At 44.8% G+C, this 16,278-nt stretch overlaps 1 protein-coding gene across 4 annotated transcripts in view; it reads left to right on the top strand.

Moving 5' to 3' along the window:
- LAMA3 (laminin subunit alpha 3) overlaps nt 1-16,045 on the top strand; it is a 283,212-nt gene extending 267,167 nt beyond the window's left edge. For 3 of the 4 annotated variants that reach the window (XM_007974442.3, XM_073006417.1, XM_007974441.3), the window contains 7 exons: nt 7-190; nt 2,606-2,746; nt 5,904-6,063; nt 6,168-6,298; nt 7,857-7,950; nt 9,159-9,278; nt 10,672-16,045. In XM_007974442.3, the coding sequence (XP_007972633.3) occupies nt 7-190; nt 2,606-2,746; nt 5,904-6,063; nt 6,168-6,298; nt 7,857-7,950; nt 9,159-9,278; nt 10,672-10,817 (976 nt within the window). In that variant the 3' untranslated portion in view covers nt 10,818-16,045. The remainder of the gene's footprint in view (nt 1-6; nt 191-2,605; nt 2,747-5,903; nt 6,064-6,167; nt 6,299-7,856; nt 7,951-9,158; nt 9,279-10,671) is intronic. The other variant, XM_007974444.3, reaches the window with a different exon arrangement.
- Nucleotides 16,046-16,278: the final 233 nt, after the last annotated feature.

Genomic DNA, 16,278 nt, shown 5'->3' with positions numbered 1-16,278 from the left:
CCACAGGTCACAGTTTGCTGTGGACGTGCAGACAACATCCTCCAGAGGACTGGTGTTTCACATGGGCACTAAGAACTCCTTTATGGCTCTTTATCTTTCAAAAGGACGTCTGGTCTTTGCACTGGGGACAGACGGGAAAAAATTGAGGATCAAAAGCAAGGAGAAATGCAATGATGGGAAGTGGCACACGGTAAGAGCTGGGGCTGCATCAGTACCTCCAGTTGGTGTAGAATGCATTGTTGGAGTTGCTGAAAATAGGAGTCCCAGCATCCTTCCCAGACATGAGGGCATGGAGTGGCAGAGCTTGTGTGCTTGCAGGTGCTGCGTGCCCAGCATCTCAGTACTGGAGGCCACGGCACACATGTTGATGGCTGTCATCCTAGACAGTAAAGTCAAGACGGGCTTTCCTGATGCTTCTTCCACTCCCTCCAGCCCTCCCCAGTCTGCTTCATGCCCCTTGCCTACTCTCACTCCTGCCTCCTGGACCATTTCTCCCCCTGATGACCAATTTCCAGGCCTCCAGGCCCCTCTCTGGACCTGGAATGATGCTAGCATCTTAGCTCTTGCTTAAAGCCATTCCAGATTTAAAGAAATACCATTTAAGGCAAGAAGGGACCTATTTATTTCTCTAATGAGGCCACTGGACTTCAGAAAATGTACGTGACTTGACAAGTTGTATTCCCTTAGTCATTCACCTGCCTTCCTGGAACACATGAGCAAACACTCCTCAATGTAATAGCAGAGATTGGCAAGTGCTTTGAGAAAACACTAGAGCGAAGTAAGAAAATGACAGAGCAGGGAGACTATTTTAGATAAGGCAGTAGAGAAAGCCCTGGTACAGCAGGCGGTAGTCACGTGACGCTATGGGGAGGGGCTTCCAGGCAGAGGGAAGAGCAAATAACAAGGACCTGGAGGTGGGAATTAGCTGAATGAACAAAACACAAAGTGATAAGAAATGGAATTAGAGAGGAAGACAGAGCCCAGATCATTTAAGCTTTGAAGGCCAAGCTCCGGCTTTGGACTTTATTTGAAAGTGTCTGTAAAGCTTTTAAAGAGTCTTAAAACTCTTGGCCAGGCGTGGTGGCTCATGCCTGTAATCCCAACATTTTGGGAGGCCGAGGCGGGCTGATCACAAGGTCAGGAGTTCGAGACCAGCCTGACCAACATGGTGAAACACCATCTCTACTAAAAATACAAACATTAGCTGGGCATGGTGGCACGTGCCTGTAATCCCAGCTACTCAGGAGGCTGAGGCAGGATAATCGCTTGAATCCAGGAGGTGGAGGTTGCAGTGAGCCAAGATCACACCACTGCACTCCAGCCTGGGTGACAGAGCGAGACTCTCAAAAAACAAAAAAAAAACAAAACAAAAAACAAACAACTCTTACATGTACAGATTCATATATTGTTTAATTCTTTAGCTGAAGAGACTGCCAGGGGTCGAGAGTAGCAGCAGGGAGCCCACATGGCTGTCATTGCCTTTGCTTGCAGAGGCTGTGGGGCAGTGGGGACAAGTGACTGCCCGGACGCATGCTGAAGGTAGAACCATGTGGCCTTGCTGATGGATCACATGTAGAGGGTAAGAGGAAGAGAGGGTCCAGCGTCCTGTGATTTGGGGCCAGCAATTGAGTCATTAGTGGGCATTTACTGAGATGAAGATGGAGAAGAGGCAGATGTGGCCAGGAGGAGAGCAGTTCAGAGCTGGGGGAGAATGAGGATTTCTGTCGTGAACATCTCAGGGTTGAGAGGCCCGTCAGACCTTCAAGCCTAGGTGTCAGCAGGCAGTAGAGGCCAAAGGTCACAGCTTGGCATAGAAATGGAAGTGTCACTTTGGGAGGTCAAGGCAGGGAGATCACGAGGTCAGGTGATCAAGACCATCCTAGCTAACACAGTGAAACCCCAATACAAAAAATTAGCCGGGCGTGGTGGTGGGCGCCTGTAGTCTCAGCTACTCGGGAGGCTGAGGCAGGAAAATGGTGTGAACCCGGGAGGCAGAGGTTGCAGTGAGCTGAGATCGTGCCACTGCACTCCAGCCTGGGTGGCAGAGCAAGACTCTGTCTCAGAAAAAAAAAAAAAAGAAATAGAAGTGTCCTCAGTGAATAGTCTCACCACACCCTGTGAGATGGCAGAATCCACACCGGACCCCAGGGATCAGAAATTTTAGCAAAGAGTTTAAACCCTCCTCTTGTTGGAAGAGAAGTGCCCTTGTTCCACCTGCTCCAAGAGGCCTGCCCAGGGTGCCACAACTCCAACACACCCCCGTCCCCAGCACTGTATAAACTGTCCCTGCCCCTTTGTTACATGGAGGGGGTTGCCTGTGGCTGTGCCTTTAACTGTTTCTGTTTTGTGTAAGTTTCCAGATCAATTCTATAATATCTTTTGATTAGTTCACTTCTGAACAACCTTTGTTTAGTTCCCCTTTTTAGCTCAGTTTGTTCAGTATTTCACATAATCTCACAAAATGATGGTGATGGTGATAATCGGAGAAAAAAAATCTCACATCTTTTGAAGCTATTTTTTTTAATTTGGCCACTAATATTTAATAAAATACAACACCAATTGTCAAAGGTAAAAATACAACTCATGTATCTTCCTTACTCTGAAGGTGGTGTTTGGCCATGATGGAGAAAAGGGGCGCTTGGTTGTGGATGGACTGAGGGCCCGGGAGGGAAGTTTGCCTGGAAACTCCACCGTCAGCATCAGAGGACCAGTTTACCTGGGATCGCCTCCATCAGGGAAACCAAAGGTAAATAGTTACGTTCAGAGCCATGGACGAAAACAATTCACCTTATCAACATAATTGTATGAGATATTCAAAATACTCAACATATGAGAATCTCAAAATAGTTTAAATGATTTTTAAGGATTTAATTAATGTTCACAACCACTTGGAGTAGGTGCCCATTTCTTAACCCCAAGCCTTCATTTTTAAGATGGAGGTTGAGACGCAGACCCTGAAGGGGTGAAGATAGAGCTTCTCTACCACTTCCTAAACCTGAATCTATTGACTTCTGCTCCAGGGAATGCAAGAATGTAGATTTTAGGTTATAGACAGAGATTTTTTGATTAACATAATGTGTTCCAAATTACAGTAAATTTGTGCCACTTTCACCATCTTTGCCGTAAGGTAAAAGATTGGCTTAAGGGTTTTCTCGCCATCAAACTATTTATTTTAAATATGCTTCTATGGGATCTTTTTATCTCACCCATAAATGGAAACCCAATATTCTTTACCATAAATAATAGGTAACCATGAGAAATAAACATTTGAAAACCAAACAATGTTATTAATGTCAAACTAGGTAGTGTGACCTATGTGCTCTTTGCTTGGAGAAAAAGGTGCTTGACACATAATCAAGAGGGTGTTTAAGACATACTAGCACAAAGCCAAAAGCTGTTCCTTGTCCTTGTCCAAACGCTAGAAAGAGAATTGAAAAAGGAATAACTTAAAAACAGAATATGTGTTTTAATGTTATTTGAAGTCTGAAACAACAAAATTATCTTAAAAACCCAACTCGGGAATGCCGGACGAAGGGAAAGTCGGGACTCCCTCTGTCCCCAGAGAGGACGGGTGCTTTTCTAGGTTTGTCAAGTTCAAGGCTCTGATGGGGCACTCTGATGGGGCCATAGCCCCTGGGCTGAGCTCTGTGAGTGCCCTCTCCCTTCCTCTCTCCTACCCCCAACACAGTGTTAATAGCACCGCGGTTACTTGAGGCAGCCTTGGGCACCTGTCTTCCTTGTCCCAGATTTGCCTTTTTTTTCCTCCCCACAAAGTTAAGTAAGATGAGCCTATCAACAGCTCAGGTCCTAGGGACTGTCCCCCACCTTAATGCAATTTTTGCTCCTTTCCTCCGAACCTGGTAGCACATTCTGGTGTGACGTTTGCTTGCAGTGGGGTGGGGGGGAAGGGGGGAAGAGCGCCAGGCTCAAATTTGGGCCTAGAAATGGGCATAACAAAAGCAGATCTTTTCCACCAGCTTGGATGCTAGCTGCTTAGGTTGACCTAGCCTCAACCAGGGCTCAGCCTGGCCCACTTGAGTTTTGCACTGGGGTTTGGGCCAGAGCTCCAGTGTTATACAATAAAGTATATGTATTGTACCCCAGCAGGCAATAGAGTATTACTTTGCTTTGTTACATACAGTAACATATATATCATAAAATACATAGCATATTATCCATTATTTATAATACACATTATATATATATATAATATATACCACATATTAATTGCTAAGGAGGATTCTCATTGTTCATGTTTGCTTTTCTCAACCTCTGTTCCTATTTTCAACTCAGAGAAATCACAGGACGGGGCAGGATTTGGGTATAACCACCCTAATCACACCCAGCATGTAACATCTGGGGCAATTAGTAGCATCCCATTTACAATACTCTTTACAAACCAAGTTTCTTTTTGCAGTCTTCTTTCAACCTAAGGGTATAAACCTTCTCATGGGCCCTCCCACATATCCTTTTCAGGAGCAGGCCACATCCGATCAGTGTCTGCCTCTGAACACCAGCACTGCGGTCAGCCCTTAGGAATCAATGCTGGGTTCTGGCCCATCCTGGGGAGTCCTAGCTTTAGGACACAGCTTTTTCATTGTGTAGCATGACAAATCTTAAGAAACTAAAAGTTTCATAGGGAGCCCAATCAGTAGTTTACTGTTGATGCTGACACCATGTACATCTATCACATCACCATTTTCTCTTTTTTTTTTTTTGAGCCATAGTCTCGCTCTGTCACCCAGGCTGGAGTACAGTAGCACAATTTCTGCTCACTGCAACCTCCACCTCCTGGGTTCAAGCAATTCTTCTGCCTTAGCCTCCTTAATAGCTGGGACTACAGGCACCTGCCACCACGCCTGGCTAATTTTTGTATTTTTAGTAGAGACAGGGTTTCACCATGTTGGCCAGGCTGGCCTCGAACTCCTGACCCCAGGTGATCTCCCAGCCTCAGCCTCCCAAAGTGCTGGGATGACAGGTATGAGCCACTGCGCCCGGCCACCATTTTCTCTTAAAGTTACCATATCTTTGTTACCACATCTGTCTTGTAGGATTCCAGAGTCCAAAAGGCATTCATTCTAGAAGGGAGTCCAGGAGTTTTGTTCAGTGAATCTTAAACTTTCTTGAGAATTTTATGAAATTTACAGTCCTTCTCCCCAGGAACGTGCACACGCAGAACATATGTGGTGTATAGTATAGGAGCGCACAAAACCCCTCCAGCCTGTTCCTGGGCCCCAGGAGACGAGTCCCCTGTTCCAGCCAGCTCTAGGCAGGCATGGGGCTCCACGCAAGCCCACTGACGATGCACGCTGTGTCTTATTTTAACTCTGCAGCATTCGTGACTTGGTGGTGGTGCACTGAGCCCAACAATGTAGGAAGATTTTTTTGCATTTTTTTATTTTGGGAACATTTTGGCCTCTTTATTTTTGTCAGCTGCCCTGCATTAAGCTATCATACTGCCTCATGGAACTCTAAGAAGGGGTTTGTATCTGCAAAGAGACGGTGAAATCTGTGAACTGTGAGGGGGAAATTTCCCTTGTTGCTGCTCCGACTGTGAGGACCAGGGTCAGGTCAACTTTCCCTGTTCTTATTCTAGCACAAGCTAGCAACCTGCACTCCCCCCACCCTCCTGCACACACACCACTTGGTTTGGTGGCACCTGCAATCTTCGACCACCCACCCAACATCTGGTATACAGGGTTTTTTTTGGGTACTGTGGGCAGAGAGCCAAATAGAACAGCCATTAGAACCAGAGCTTGAAGAACCTGACTTGGAAGCAGGAAGAATGAATCCCTACCTACCTTCCCCCTTTTGCGTACAAGCTGCAGTGCCCTTTGCCTTGGCTACCCGTGCCTTTCTTGGAGGTGTAGGTAATGAGCTTTTTCTCTTCTGCTTGGTTTCAGAGCCTCCCCGCAAACAGCTTTGTGGGATGCCTGAAGAACTTTCAGCTGGATTCAAAACGCTTGGATACCCCTGCTTCAAGCTTCGGGGTGTCTTCTTGCTTGGGTGGTCCTTTGGAGAAAGGCATTTATTTCTCCGAAGAAGGAGGTCATGTCATCTTGGGTAAGGAGCAGTTCTATAGGGTTTATGTCTTTGCCTCTTAAGAACTGTATCCTGTTTTCTTTCATGGTGATGCTTTAACTTCTGCTTTTTTTCTCTTCTGAAAGCTCACTCTGTGTTGCTGGGGCCAGAATTTAAGCTTGTTTTCAGCATCCGCCCAAGAAGTCTCACCGGGATCCTAATACACATCGGAAGTCAGCCTGGGAAGCACTTATGTGTTTACCTGGAGGCCGGAAAGGTGCGTAGCAGTCTGATGCCATGGGGAGGGTCTGTGGCAACCAGCTTCAATGTCTGGAGACCACAGTGGGTCAGGTTTGTAGTAGAAAATGAGATCCAATCTTGTATTTAAGAGCCTTGACTTCAGGGCTAACTTACCATTTTCCTTTAGCAAGTAGTTTTATCATCATGTTTTCTGTTCTTAATTTTTAAAACTGGGAAAACTCAAACAAGTCAGGCTGAATTGCAACTCTAGCACTTGGTTATATGGCCCCAAGGAAGTTGCTTAAGCTCTTTCAGACTTATCTGTAAAATATAGATAATAACTCTTATATCTTATGGCTTTTGTCACGATTATAGAAATTGTCATATACTCAATTCTTATGGATTTCTTCCTCATCTCTGCGACCTCATCTGTCCCATCACTCACAGGCCTGAGTCAATATCTTACTTTCCACCACTCTCAGTTATATCTCTTTCCTTCTCAAAGATATCTCTTTAAAACCAAATTCTTCTAGGAAGACCTTTAGTTGAGGCCTCAAGTGAAAGATTGATATAATATGCCATTTTCTTTCATCTCAATCCTTCCACAGTTTACTGAATGTGAGGGGAAAAGAATCCCAGAAGAAAATAAGATGCCCCAAACCCCTAGAACACTTTCTATTGTAGCCTTTAATTCAGTCTGAGTAGGTCTCTGGTAGCCCAGAGAAGCAAGTAACTCTCCACTTGCAAGGTGGTCGAGACAATTCTGGCTTTTCAGAGGAGGGGCTGGAGAGAGTCTCTACTGAGAGTCTCTGGGAGGGAATTATTCTCAGGAGAACAGATCAAGACCTGATGATCTTCATAATAGTAGTGATGTTGTTTAGCTCAAAAATTGCCTGTGAATAGGCTGTCCCATCTAGCTACTTGCAAATTAAATGTAAATTATTTATAAATACACTTATTTTAGGCCTCTCATTTCATTCCCCTTGATCCAACCCTTGGAAAATCCTGGAGGAGACCGTGATCTAGAAAGCAGGACTATGGGATTCTGCACAAAACAGACTGCATGCCTGGCTCTCGATGCATGCTCAGTGCAAACTCAGTCATTTTGCTTGTTTAATGTCTTGGATGAGGACCCCTCTACAATCCACGCATGGAAGTCTTACAGTTGGCTGGCCCTTGCAGCAGGCTGTAGACCTCCCCCGGTAGCTTCGCCTTCCACATCTCACATATCCTGCACAGAGCCACTTCACGCATTAATTGCTAAGGAGGATTCCAATCAGTAACCTTTGTGTTGAGCTGATGGGGGCAGGGTTTGAATTAGAATTAGAATTAGAATTTGAATCATCGCCATTGGTTTCAACTTCAGGCCAGGGTCCACCCTGGTTTACAGTTTGCCTGCCTGGAAGGGATGCAGCAGAGAGATCTCTGGAAGCCTTGGACCCCCATGTGGTCACATGCTTCAAAAGTGGAGGAGGGCCAATATCTAACACGCACTTAAGCTGTCAGTTGGCCAGATTTGGGGAGGGAAGATGGCAGGGGAAGGTCGGCTCCACCCGCGTTTCTGAAGGAAATAGGAAAATGCGTGTGTGTTCCAGGTTACGGCTTCTATGGACAGTGGGGCAGGCGGGACCTCGACCTCAGTCACACCAAAGCAGTCTCTGTGTGATGGACAGTGGCACTCGGTGGCAGGTATGTTGTCCAGTAGCTGGTTGTTCCTGCACTAAAACAGGCCTCCTTTCCATCTGACTTGAACTTCCCAAAGGCAGCCTCAGCCTTCCATCCATAGTGCCTGATCAGGACCAGCCCGCAGAGTAATGTGTCCATTCTCAAACCCAGCCATGCTTCTGTCACTCATGGTTGCCACCTCCAATTCTCCAGAACTTATCGGATGTTTTATTGTTGCTGTTGTTGTTGTTGTTTGTTTGTTTTTGGAGCCCAGCACACTAATACGCTAGGCTAGTTTTCAAGATAGTATAATATTGTGATTTAGATTTTGGCTCTGAAGTTAGAACAGAGGTAAAGTCTTAGTTCCGTCCCTTTCCTTTTGTGACCTTGGGCAAGTTGCTTAATTGTTCTTTACCTACGGTTTCCTCTTCTGTAAAATGGAAATAAAAATAGGGTATGCCTCTTAAGGTTGTGGAAATTAAATGGGATAATGTGTGAAAAGTTCTTAGCCTAGTATCTGATATGCAGTCAGTGTTCAGTAAGTATCTGGTTTTTGCTAAGGCTCATTGTTGGGTTATTTTTTTCAACAACCACTGAATATTAATGCAAACTATTTAGATAAACCAATGAGTGGAGAGCAAGCATTTCCTCTCAGAAAGAGTCTTATTTTATTCATTACTTGTGGATATTAGAGATCTATGAACCCATTTTGGCTAAAATACCTTTTGTAAAAAAAAAAAAATGGTCTTTTCTTGGCTAATGTAAAAGATAGCTACATTGCAATTAGCTGAGATCGTTAACACGCGAGGAATCGAGAGTCAAAAGCACTGTCTTTGGCATCAGGTTTCAGAGGTCAGTGTCTTCATAGAAAGTAGCTGAGATCACATGAAATCAGCATGGCCTCTGGACACAGGAGACCAGAGCTTAGTCCCAACTCTTGGTAACCAAGCCATCTTGTCGGACTCCTCAGTGAGACACATTCTCTTATCTGGGAAATGGGCAATGATCATTTCTTCTTCACAGATTCATTTTAAGGGTAAAATTCATTCATGTACATGAAAGCACTACCTGCTGTTTAGAGGAAGTTAATTGAATTTATATCTAAACTGACCAAATCCCTGCAAACGGCGTTCCCACAGGTCCGGTATGAAGGAATTAAAACAAAGTCAATAGTGTAGACATTAAGCAGGGCTCACCTCCGATGACAGACCTAACCAGCCTCTTTTCCCCAGTCACCATAAAACAACACATCCTGCACCTGGAACTGGACACAGACAGTAGCTACACAGCTGGACAGATCCCCTTCCCACCTGCCAGCACTCAAGAGCCACTACACCTTGGAGGTGCTCCAGGTAACTCTTGTCCTGACTTCTACAACATGTTGCCCTGTGTCAGCTCTGAACATTCGCTTCTTAATGCGTTAGTGGCAGGGCAGCTCTTGGCTGGACAGTGGAGGTGGCGAGGCCCTCTGCGCTGGCGCGTGAGGAAAGGCAGTTGCTGGAAAGGGGCACTTGTCAGGTCAGCCCAAGCCCCATTACTGCTGTTTCCCCTCGTCCTAAGCCTGTTTTTTTTGTTTTGTTGTCTGTATGGTTTTTTTTTTTGTTTTTTTTTTTTGAGATGGAGTCTCACTCTGTCGCCCAGGCTGAAGTGCAGTGGCACAGTCTCGGCTCACCGCAACCTCTGCCTCCCGGGTTCAAGCAATTCTCCTGCCTCAGCCTCCCGAGTAGCTGGGACTACAGGCATGTGCCACCATGCCTGGCTGATTTTTGTATTTTTGGTAGAGATGGAAATCATGTTGGCCAGGCTGGTCTCAAACTCCTGACCTCAGGTGATCCACTGGCCTTGGCCTCCCAAGGTGCTGGGATTACAGGTGTGAGCCCCAAGCCTGTAATTTATAAGCCTCTCTTGAGAGGTTGCATTAACCCAGAAGCCTGATACTAGCAAAGAGTCAGGAAAGGGTCTGAAAAACTGATCTCTGTCCTCTTCAGGTATTTCGTTTTACTGGTGAGTTATGAAGCTTTTGGGGACCAGACTGGGAGAATCAGGCTGAAATGGAGTCAAGTTCAAGACTGGAATGTTGCCTGGGAAGAGCCTTTTCGTTCTTCATTGTTTTCTGTCCCTCCAAATACGCTATAATCTGGTTGTTAATTGTGTAGGTCTTTCATTACCCATAAAAAGCACCAGTTTAGAGCTATTGATTTGGGCTGTGGATTCTCCTCTGAAGGGCTTGAAGAGTAGCCTTGTTGCTGATTTATCACAGTAGGTGGAGTGTCAGATGCCTGCCTGAAGTGGAGAGGCTGAGTGGGCTGAGATGTGAGGTCACTTGAGCTTTCTCCACTAACACTATCTTTTACCTGGCATGGTGGCTCATGCCTGTAATCCCAGAGCTTCGGGAGGCTGAGTCGGGAGGATCACTTAAGGCCAGGAGTTCAAGACCAGCCTGGGCAACGTAGTGAGACCCCCATCTCTACTAAAACATTAAAAAGTAGCCCAGGGTGGTGGCCCACACCTCTAGTCCCAGCTACTTGGCAGACTGAGGTGGGAGGATTGTGTGAGCCCGGGAATCCCAGGTTTACAGTGAGCTGTGATCACACGACTGTACTCCAGCCCGGGTAACAGAGCAAGACCCTGTCTAGAAAACAAAACAAAACAAAACAAAACAAAAAAACTGTCTTTTAAAATCCAGGGAACAGTACCTGGACAGTATGAATTATTTGCTAAACGCCTCTCCACTTTCTCTTTCAGCCAATTTGACGACACTGAGGATCCCTGTGTGGAAATCATTCTTTGGCTGTCTGAGGAATATTTTTGTCAACCACATCCCTGTCCCTGTCACTGAAGCCTTGGAAGTCCAGGGGCCTGTCAGTCTGAATGGCTGTCCTGACCACTAACCCATGCCTGTTTCACAGCAAGGAAATTCACCTTCAAAAGCACTGATTACCCAATGCACCTCCCATCCCAGCTCGAGATCATTCTTCACTCAGGACACCAAGCAGACAGGTTTAATAGCAAACCTAATTTTGAATTCTGACCATGGATACCCATCACTTTGGCATTCAGTGCTCCACGTGTATTTTATATACAAATCCCATTTCTTGAAGATAAAAACATTGTTATTCAAACATGCACAGAATGTTTTTGGTAATATTAATTTCCACTAAAGAAATTAAGTGTCTTTTAAGGAACATTCTTTTCCACTTGTTAAAAAATAAATATATTTTAAAGCACTTTAAGAATATGAAACTTTCATATATGTTAAAGGGTTATAATTTATGGAATTAAAAAATGCAGTGTAGTCCTTAAATTATGATGTTTTATTAGCATAAAACAAGTGGCTTGATGGTCATTGTTAATTGGATTAATTCTTCAGCACCATTTCAATGTGTTACCTACAACATAGTCTTCTACAGATAATCACGGAGCATATACTGATGAAGGTTTTGTGTGTGCTCAGTATTGCAACCACAGCGAGGGATAAGAAATAATTCCTGCCCGTAAGGAATATGCAATCCAATTGCAGAGACATATAATATTCATAAAATAGTAACTTACAAACAAACTGAACTCATGAACCCATTAATTAATGAAGCCCATTGGCTTCCCAATCCTAGCCTTCCCCAGCCTGCTACCAACCAAGTCTAGATTATGATGATCAATTCCTTGAGGGCACAAACTACCTAGTAGGGAAGCTGAGATGGATGTAATGCACCATCACTGAAGCTTCGTGTGGCAAGCTAACCAAAGTCAACGGGATGGAAGACTCGCTTCTAGTTTTATCTACAAAATAATGAACGATATACTGAACCAATAGCATTACCCAGCACCACTTTCCCTAACAGAAAACTATGCAAGCATTTCCATATCCTCTACATAGTGTTTGTTCATCAGAAGAAAAATAACAAGTAATTCTAAAAAATTGGATAGAGTAGTCCTATGTGGTATCCTTATAGCTACACACTCTCCACCTTTGAAACTGAGTCACATCCCCTTCAACCCAATGTTCTCTTCTGACCTCCACACTGCAGTCTTGTGGACATGCTTTCTAACCACATCTATATAGAAATTGAATGTTCTCCTGGAGAGGTAGTGAGGTCCCCATCACAGGAGTATTCAACAGAGGCTGGGTGGTGGTCCTTAGGGATGCCATGTTGGGTTGGAGGTTAAATTACATGACTCTAAGTATGTGCTTTCTTGAAAGATTGACTTTAAAATGAAAAATTCACCAGGTGATGACCAGCCAGGAACCGAGTCTGCAAGAGGACCATCCATTTTAACACCTGCCTTTGGCAGGTCTACACTAAGCCGATGGTTCTCTCTTCTGGGTCCCTGGTGTTAACCTGACTGAATCTAAGGAGCTATTCACTGGTGCTGATTATTTGTTAGCACTTCCTAGATTCATTAGAAAGGGGTAATGATTGGGGGTGGTGGCTCATACCTATAATCCTAGCACTTTAGGAGGCCAAGGCAGGAGGATTGCTTGAGACCAGGAGTTCGAGACCAGCCTGGGCAACATAGCATGACCCTGTCTCTACAAAACAATAAAAAAAATTAGCTGGGCATGGTGGCATGTGCCTGTAGTCCCAGATACTCTGGAGGTTGAGATGGGAGGATCACTTGAGCCCAGGAGGTTGAGGCTGCAGTGAACTAGGATCACACCACTGTATTCCAGCCTGTCTCTAAAAAAGAAAAATAAAAACAGAAAGAGCTAGTTTATTCCTCACTGACTAATACCAATGGTTTTCCCCCCATTTTGTAAAAGCTTGAAGAACAGCCACCTATCTGTCCTTGCTGAATAGAGTTCCAGCCACCGGAAAGCAGCAGAGAGAGTCACAGGTGAAATTACAGCTGAGGAAAAAGAACACCCTCAGTGTGGCTATTCTCAGATTGTAAACATGTGTTTCCTGAAAAGAATGTCTAGAGCTCCTCGACTGAATTTAATGGGAATTATTTGTAAACTATCAAATGCCATATAAATATTGTCACTGGTATCCTCTTCCTGGCTCATAGGCACACAGATTGGGCCGACTTTGTGAGGAGAGGCTCGGTGGGGACAGCAGGATCACTGGTAGACGACGCTGACCAGTCCACGACGGGTCCACCATCATTCCAGCTTCGTTCAGTGGACTGGGGACTGGAAACAGTGCATCTCCCTGGGCAGGAGGCACTTCAGGGACACCAAGTAACTGTAAAGCAGTCATGGGTGTGTACGGGCCTGCCTTCTTCAGCATCCCTGCAGGTGCTGGCTGCCCTCACTCCTCAGTACATACAGTTATTGAGTTTTTGCCATGCTTATAATATCCCTGTGCCTGAGGACAGCTGCCCTGGACAGAACTCGCTGACCTTCCCTTCTCCAAGGTGGGATGTGGTCCCACTTCCCCAGAGAACCTGAACTCAGCTCCTTTCTCTACTCTCCCCGACCCCCAAAACTGCTGCACTGAAAACACCTCACACCTCAGCCTCTGTCAGCCACTCTAACTCCTCTCTTCCAGTTCCCCAGCTCTCTTTTTACTAATCCCAACTTGGGCAGGTCAGTGGTAGCCCCCAAAAGGCCTCATTCTTCCTTTGGAATGAGGACTTAAAGTCAGCATGTGGGTAGAAAAAATTTTAAATAACCTTTTTTTATTGAATATAAGTGGTACGTGTGTTCGTTATGGAAAAACTGGAATACGCAGAGAGCCACAAAAGTCACTTAGAATCTCACCACTCCGAAATCTGTTTGTATGTAGTTCTATGTTCATTAGTCTTTTTTCACATGTATTTTCTTACAAAATCATGATGGTACCACATACATTGTTTTTATATGGTTTTTAAAAGTCTATTGTGTTTCCCAGGTCTTTAACTGTAGAGCATTTTATTCCATCAGATGAATTTACTGTAATGTATTTAACCACCCTCCAATTATTCAGTAAGTGGGTTTTTCTTTTCTTTTCTTTTCTTTTTTTTGCAATTACAAGCAACACTAATATGAAGATACCATGGGATATAAATTTATTTTCTTAAGGTAAATTCTTTGAACGAACACTATCAGGTCAAAGGATATAAACATTTTAACGATTGTTATTAGCTATTACCAAATTGTTCCCCCAAAAGTTTGTATCTGTATCTGTTTACACTCAGAGTCATTTAAGCTGGTCTTAATCCCTAATGCCACTGAATATGAACCCACCAAAGCCTGCTGATGGTCTTCAAGATGGGCCGCAGACATTTACGTTTATGCAAGCCAGCTTGTAGAGGTCCACCCGGATCCAGGCTGATCTGAGCCCATATCCCATCACCTGGAACGGTGGTCAGCTGGTGGGTGTTTAGCTCTGACGGGCGATCCTGCAAACCACCTTAGGAGAGGGGGCAGCCTGCCGATGAGCCCTGCAGAACTGGAGCCGGGCCACGGACACAGCCAGGTTTGCAGAATGCGTCACACTTGAGAACACCAAACCAGTGCCAAGCCCGGGCTATGCTCCCAGAAAGGGTTGGAATAATGTGCTGAGCTCCCTTTGCAGCCCTGGGCCTCAGTGATCGGCCCAGCCAGCCGGCTTCACCCTCCTCCAGCTTGGAAGTTTGCTTTCATTGTGAGTGAAACTTTCACAAGGATTCTCTCAGGCGGGATTTCCAGGATTTCACTTGGAAAAAACTCGAGACCCCATCCCTCCCACCACCCTACCCAACAGAGAAATCCAAAGCAGAAACTTTTTTAAAAAAACGTGGGTGATATAATAGCAGTAGTAGAAAGGGATGGATTTATTGTTTTCAGTTTCCCCTTTTGCCAAACAACATAGCTTAATTCTTCAGCATAGAAATTCCAGCACCATGTCTGCGTGGCTGGGAGTAGAAAGCAGAGATGAAATCGGGATGTTCATCTTGTTACCCATCCTCAGGGCAAGGAACATAATTCTCCCAAAGTAGAGGGACAGGGGCCTGAGACGGTGAATGCTATTGACTGGAAATGTCTTTTCTGCCTTGCTCATAAAGACTTGTATGACCCCAGAATATAAAGTTTACCTTTCCATTTCCAGAACGTTTCTTTCTCCATACATTTTGAATGTGTGGTTTATTTTACTCTACATTGAGCCCTTGATAAAATGAGAATCGGGAGTTTCAGAGGTTAGGGGACTGGAACTTTCTGCAGCACTTGAATCTTGCGAATGCACACAGGTCACACAGCGGCACACACTTACTGATTAAATCATCACTTGCTCAAAAGGCTTTTGCCTATTAACCACTAACTTTAATCATTTCACACTCGGGGAGCATGCATTTCTAACCAGTTAGCATGGAGCTGTGCGGTGGAGCTGCAGCCTGGCATGGCATCCATTCAAAAGGCAAATCTCGGAAGGTATTTACTATTCCTGCAGGAAGTATGCTTCCTTAGACATAAAGGTTATATTCTGGAAAACAGGTGATTGAGCATGGCTAGTATTCAACTGCAGTGCTGTCAAGGGAGAATAAAATCCCAAACACCCATGTTTTCCCCAGAAGCTCAGTGTCCTTAGTGGAGGACGAGGGGTTCTGCTAGAGGATGAAATGCATCCTGGGACAACAGGGGCACTTCCTGGGCCAAAAATCAGCTGCTACTGTGACAGCTTCTGCCTAGCCCAGCTCCCAGGGGGGCTTTTCTCCTGTTCCTTAGTTCCCTATAAACTCTCTCTTTCCACTTTCCCACAGTGAGAGGAAAGCGCCACCCCCATGGCCCACTTTAGAGAAGAGCTATTGCTCTTGGAAGTCTCTTGAATCTGAGCCACCCCTTATTCCCTTGGGCCTGTAATGTCAGCAGCGGTTTAAGCATGCAAGCTTCCTGTCAGGGCGTTTAAAATATCCTAGAAGTTTGACCTCCCTTACTTCATAAGGCTTCTTTGAGAGTTAAATGAAATGGCAGATGTGAAAATGTTATGAGAATATCATTGTTAATATTATTACTATTGGCCAGGCATGCTGGCTCATACCTGTAATCCCAGTACTCTGGAAGGCTGAGGTGAGAGGATTCCATGAGGCCAGGAGTTCAAGACCAGCCTGGGCCACATAGCAAGACTCCATCTCTACCAAAATAAAATAATTAGCTGGAAATGGTGACACCCACTTGTAGTCCCAGCTGCTCGGGAAGCTGAGGTGGAAGGATCTCTTGAGCCATGAGTTCAAGACTGCAATGAGCTATGATCACACCACTACACTCCAGCCTGGGCAACAGTGCAAGACCCTCTATCAAATATATATATATTACTATAAATGTGAATATATATAGTAATATATATTGCTATAAACTATATTCAACTTTTGATATTTTCACTGTTTTTACAGTGTTTATAGTAGTAATGTTACTACTATAAGTACTACTATATATTTGATATAAAATATATATAG

This window comes from Chlorocebus sabaeus, chromosome 18, assembly GCF_047675955.1.
Source record: "Chlorocebus sabaeus isolate Y175 chromosome 18, mChlSab1.0.hap1, whole genome shotgun sequence".
NCBI classification, from domain to species: Eukaryota; Metazoa; Chordata; class Mammalia; order Primates; family Cercopithecidae; genus Chlorocebus; species Chlorocebus sabaeus.
The sequence above is the reverse complement of the archived record's forward strand: the minus strand, read 5'-3'. Positions and strand labels throughout refer to the sequence as shown.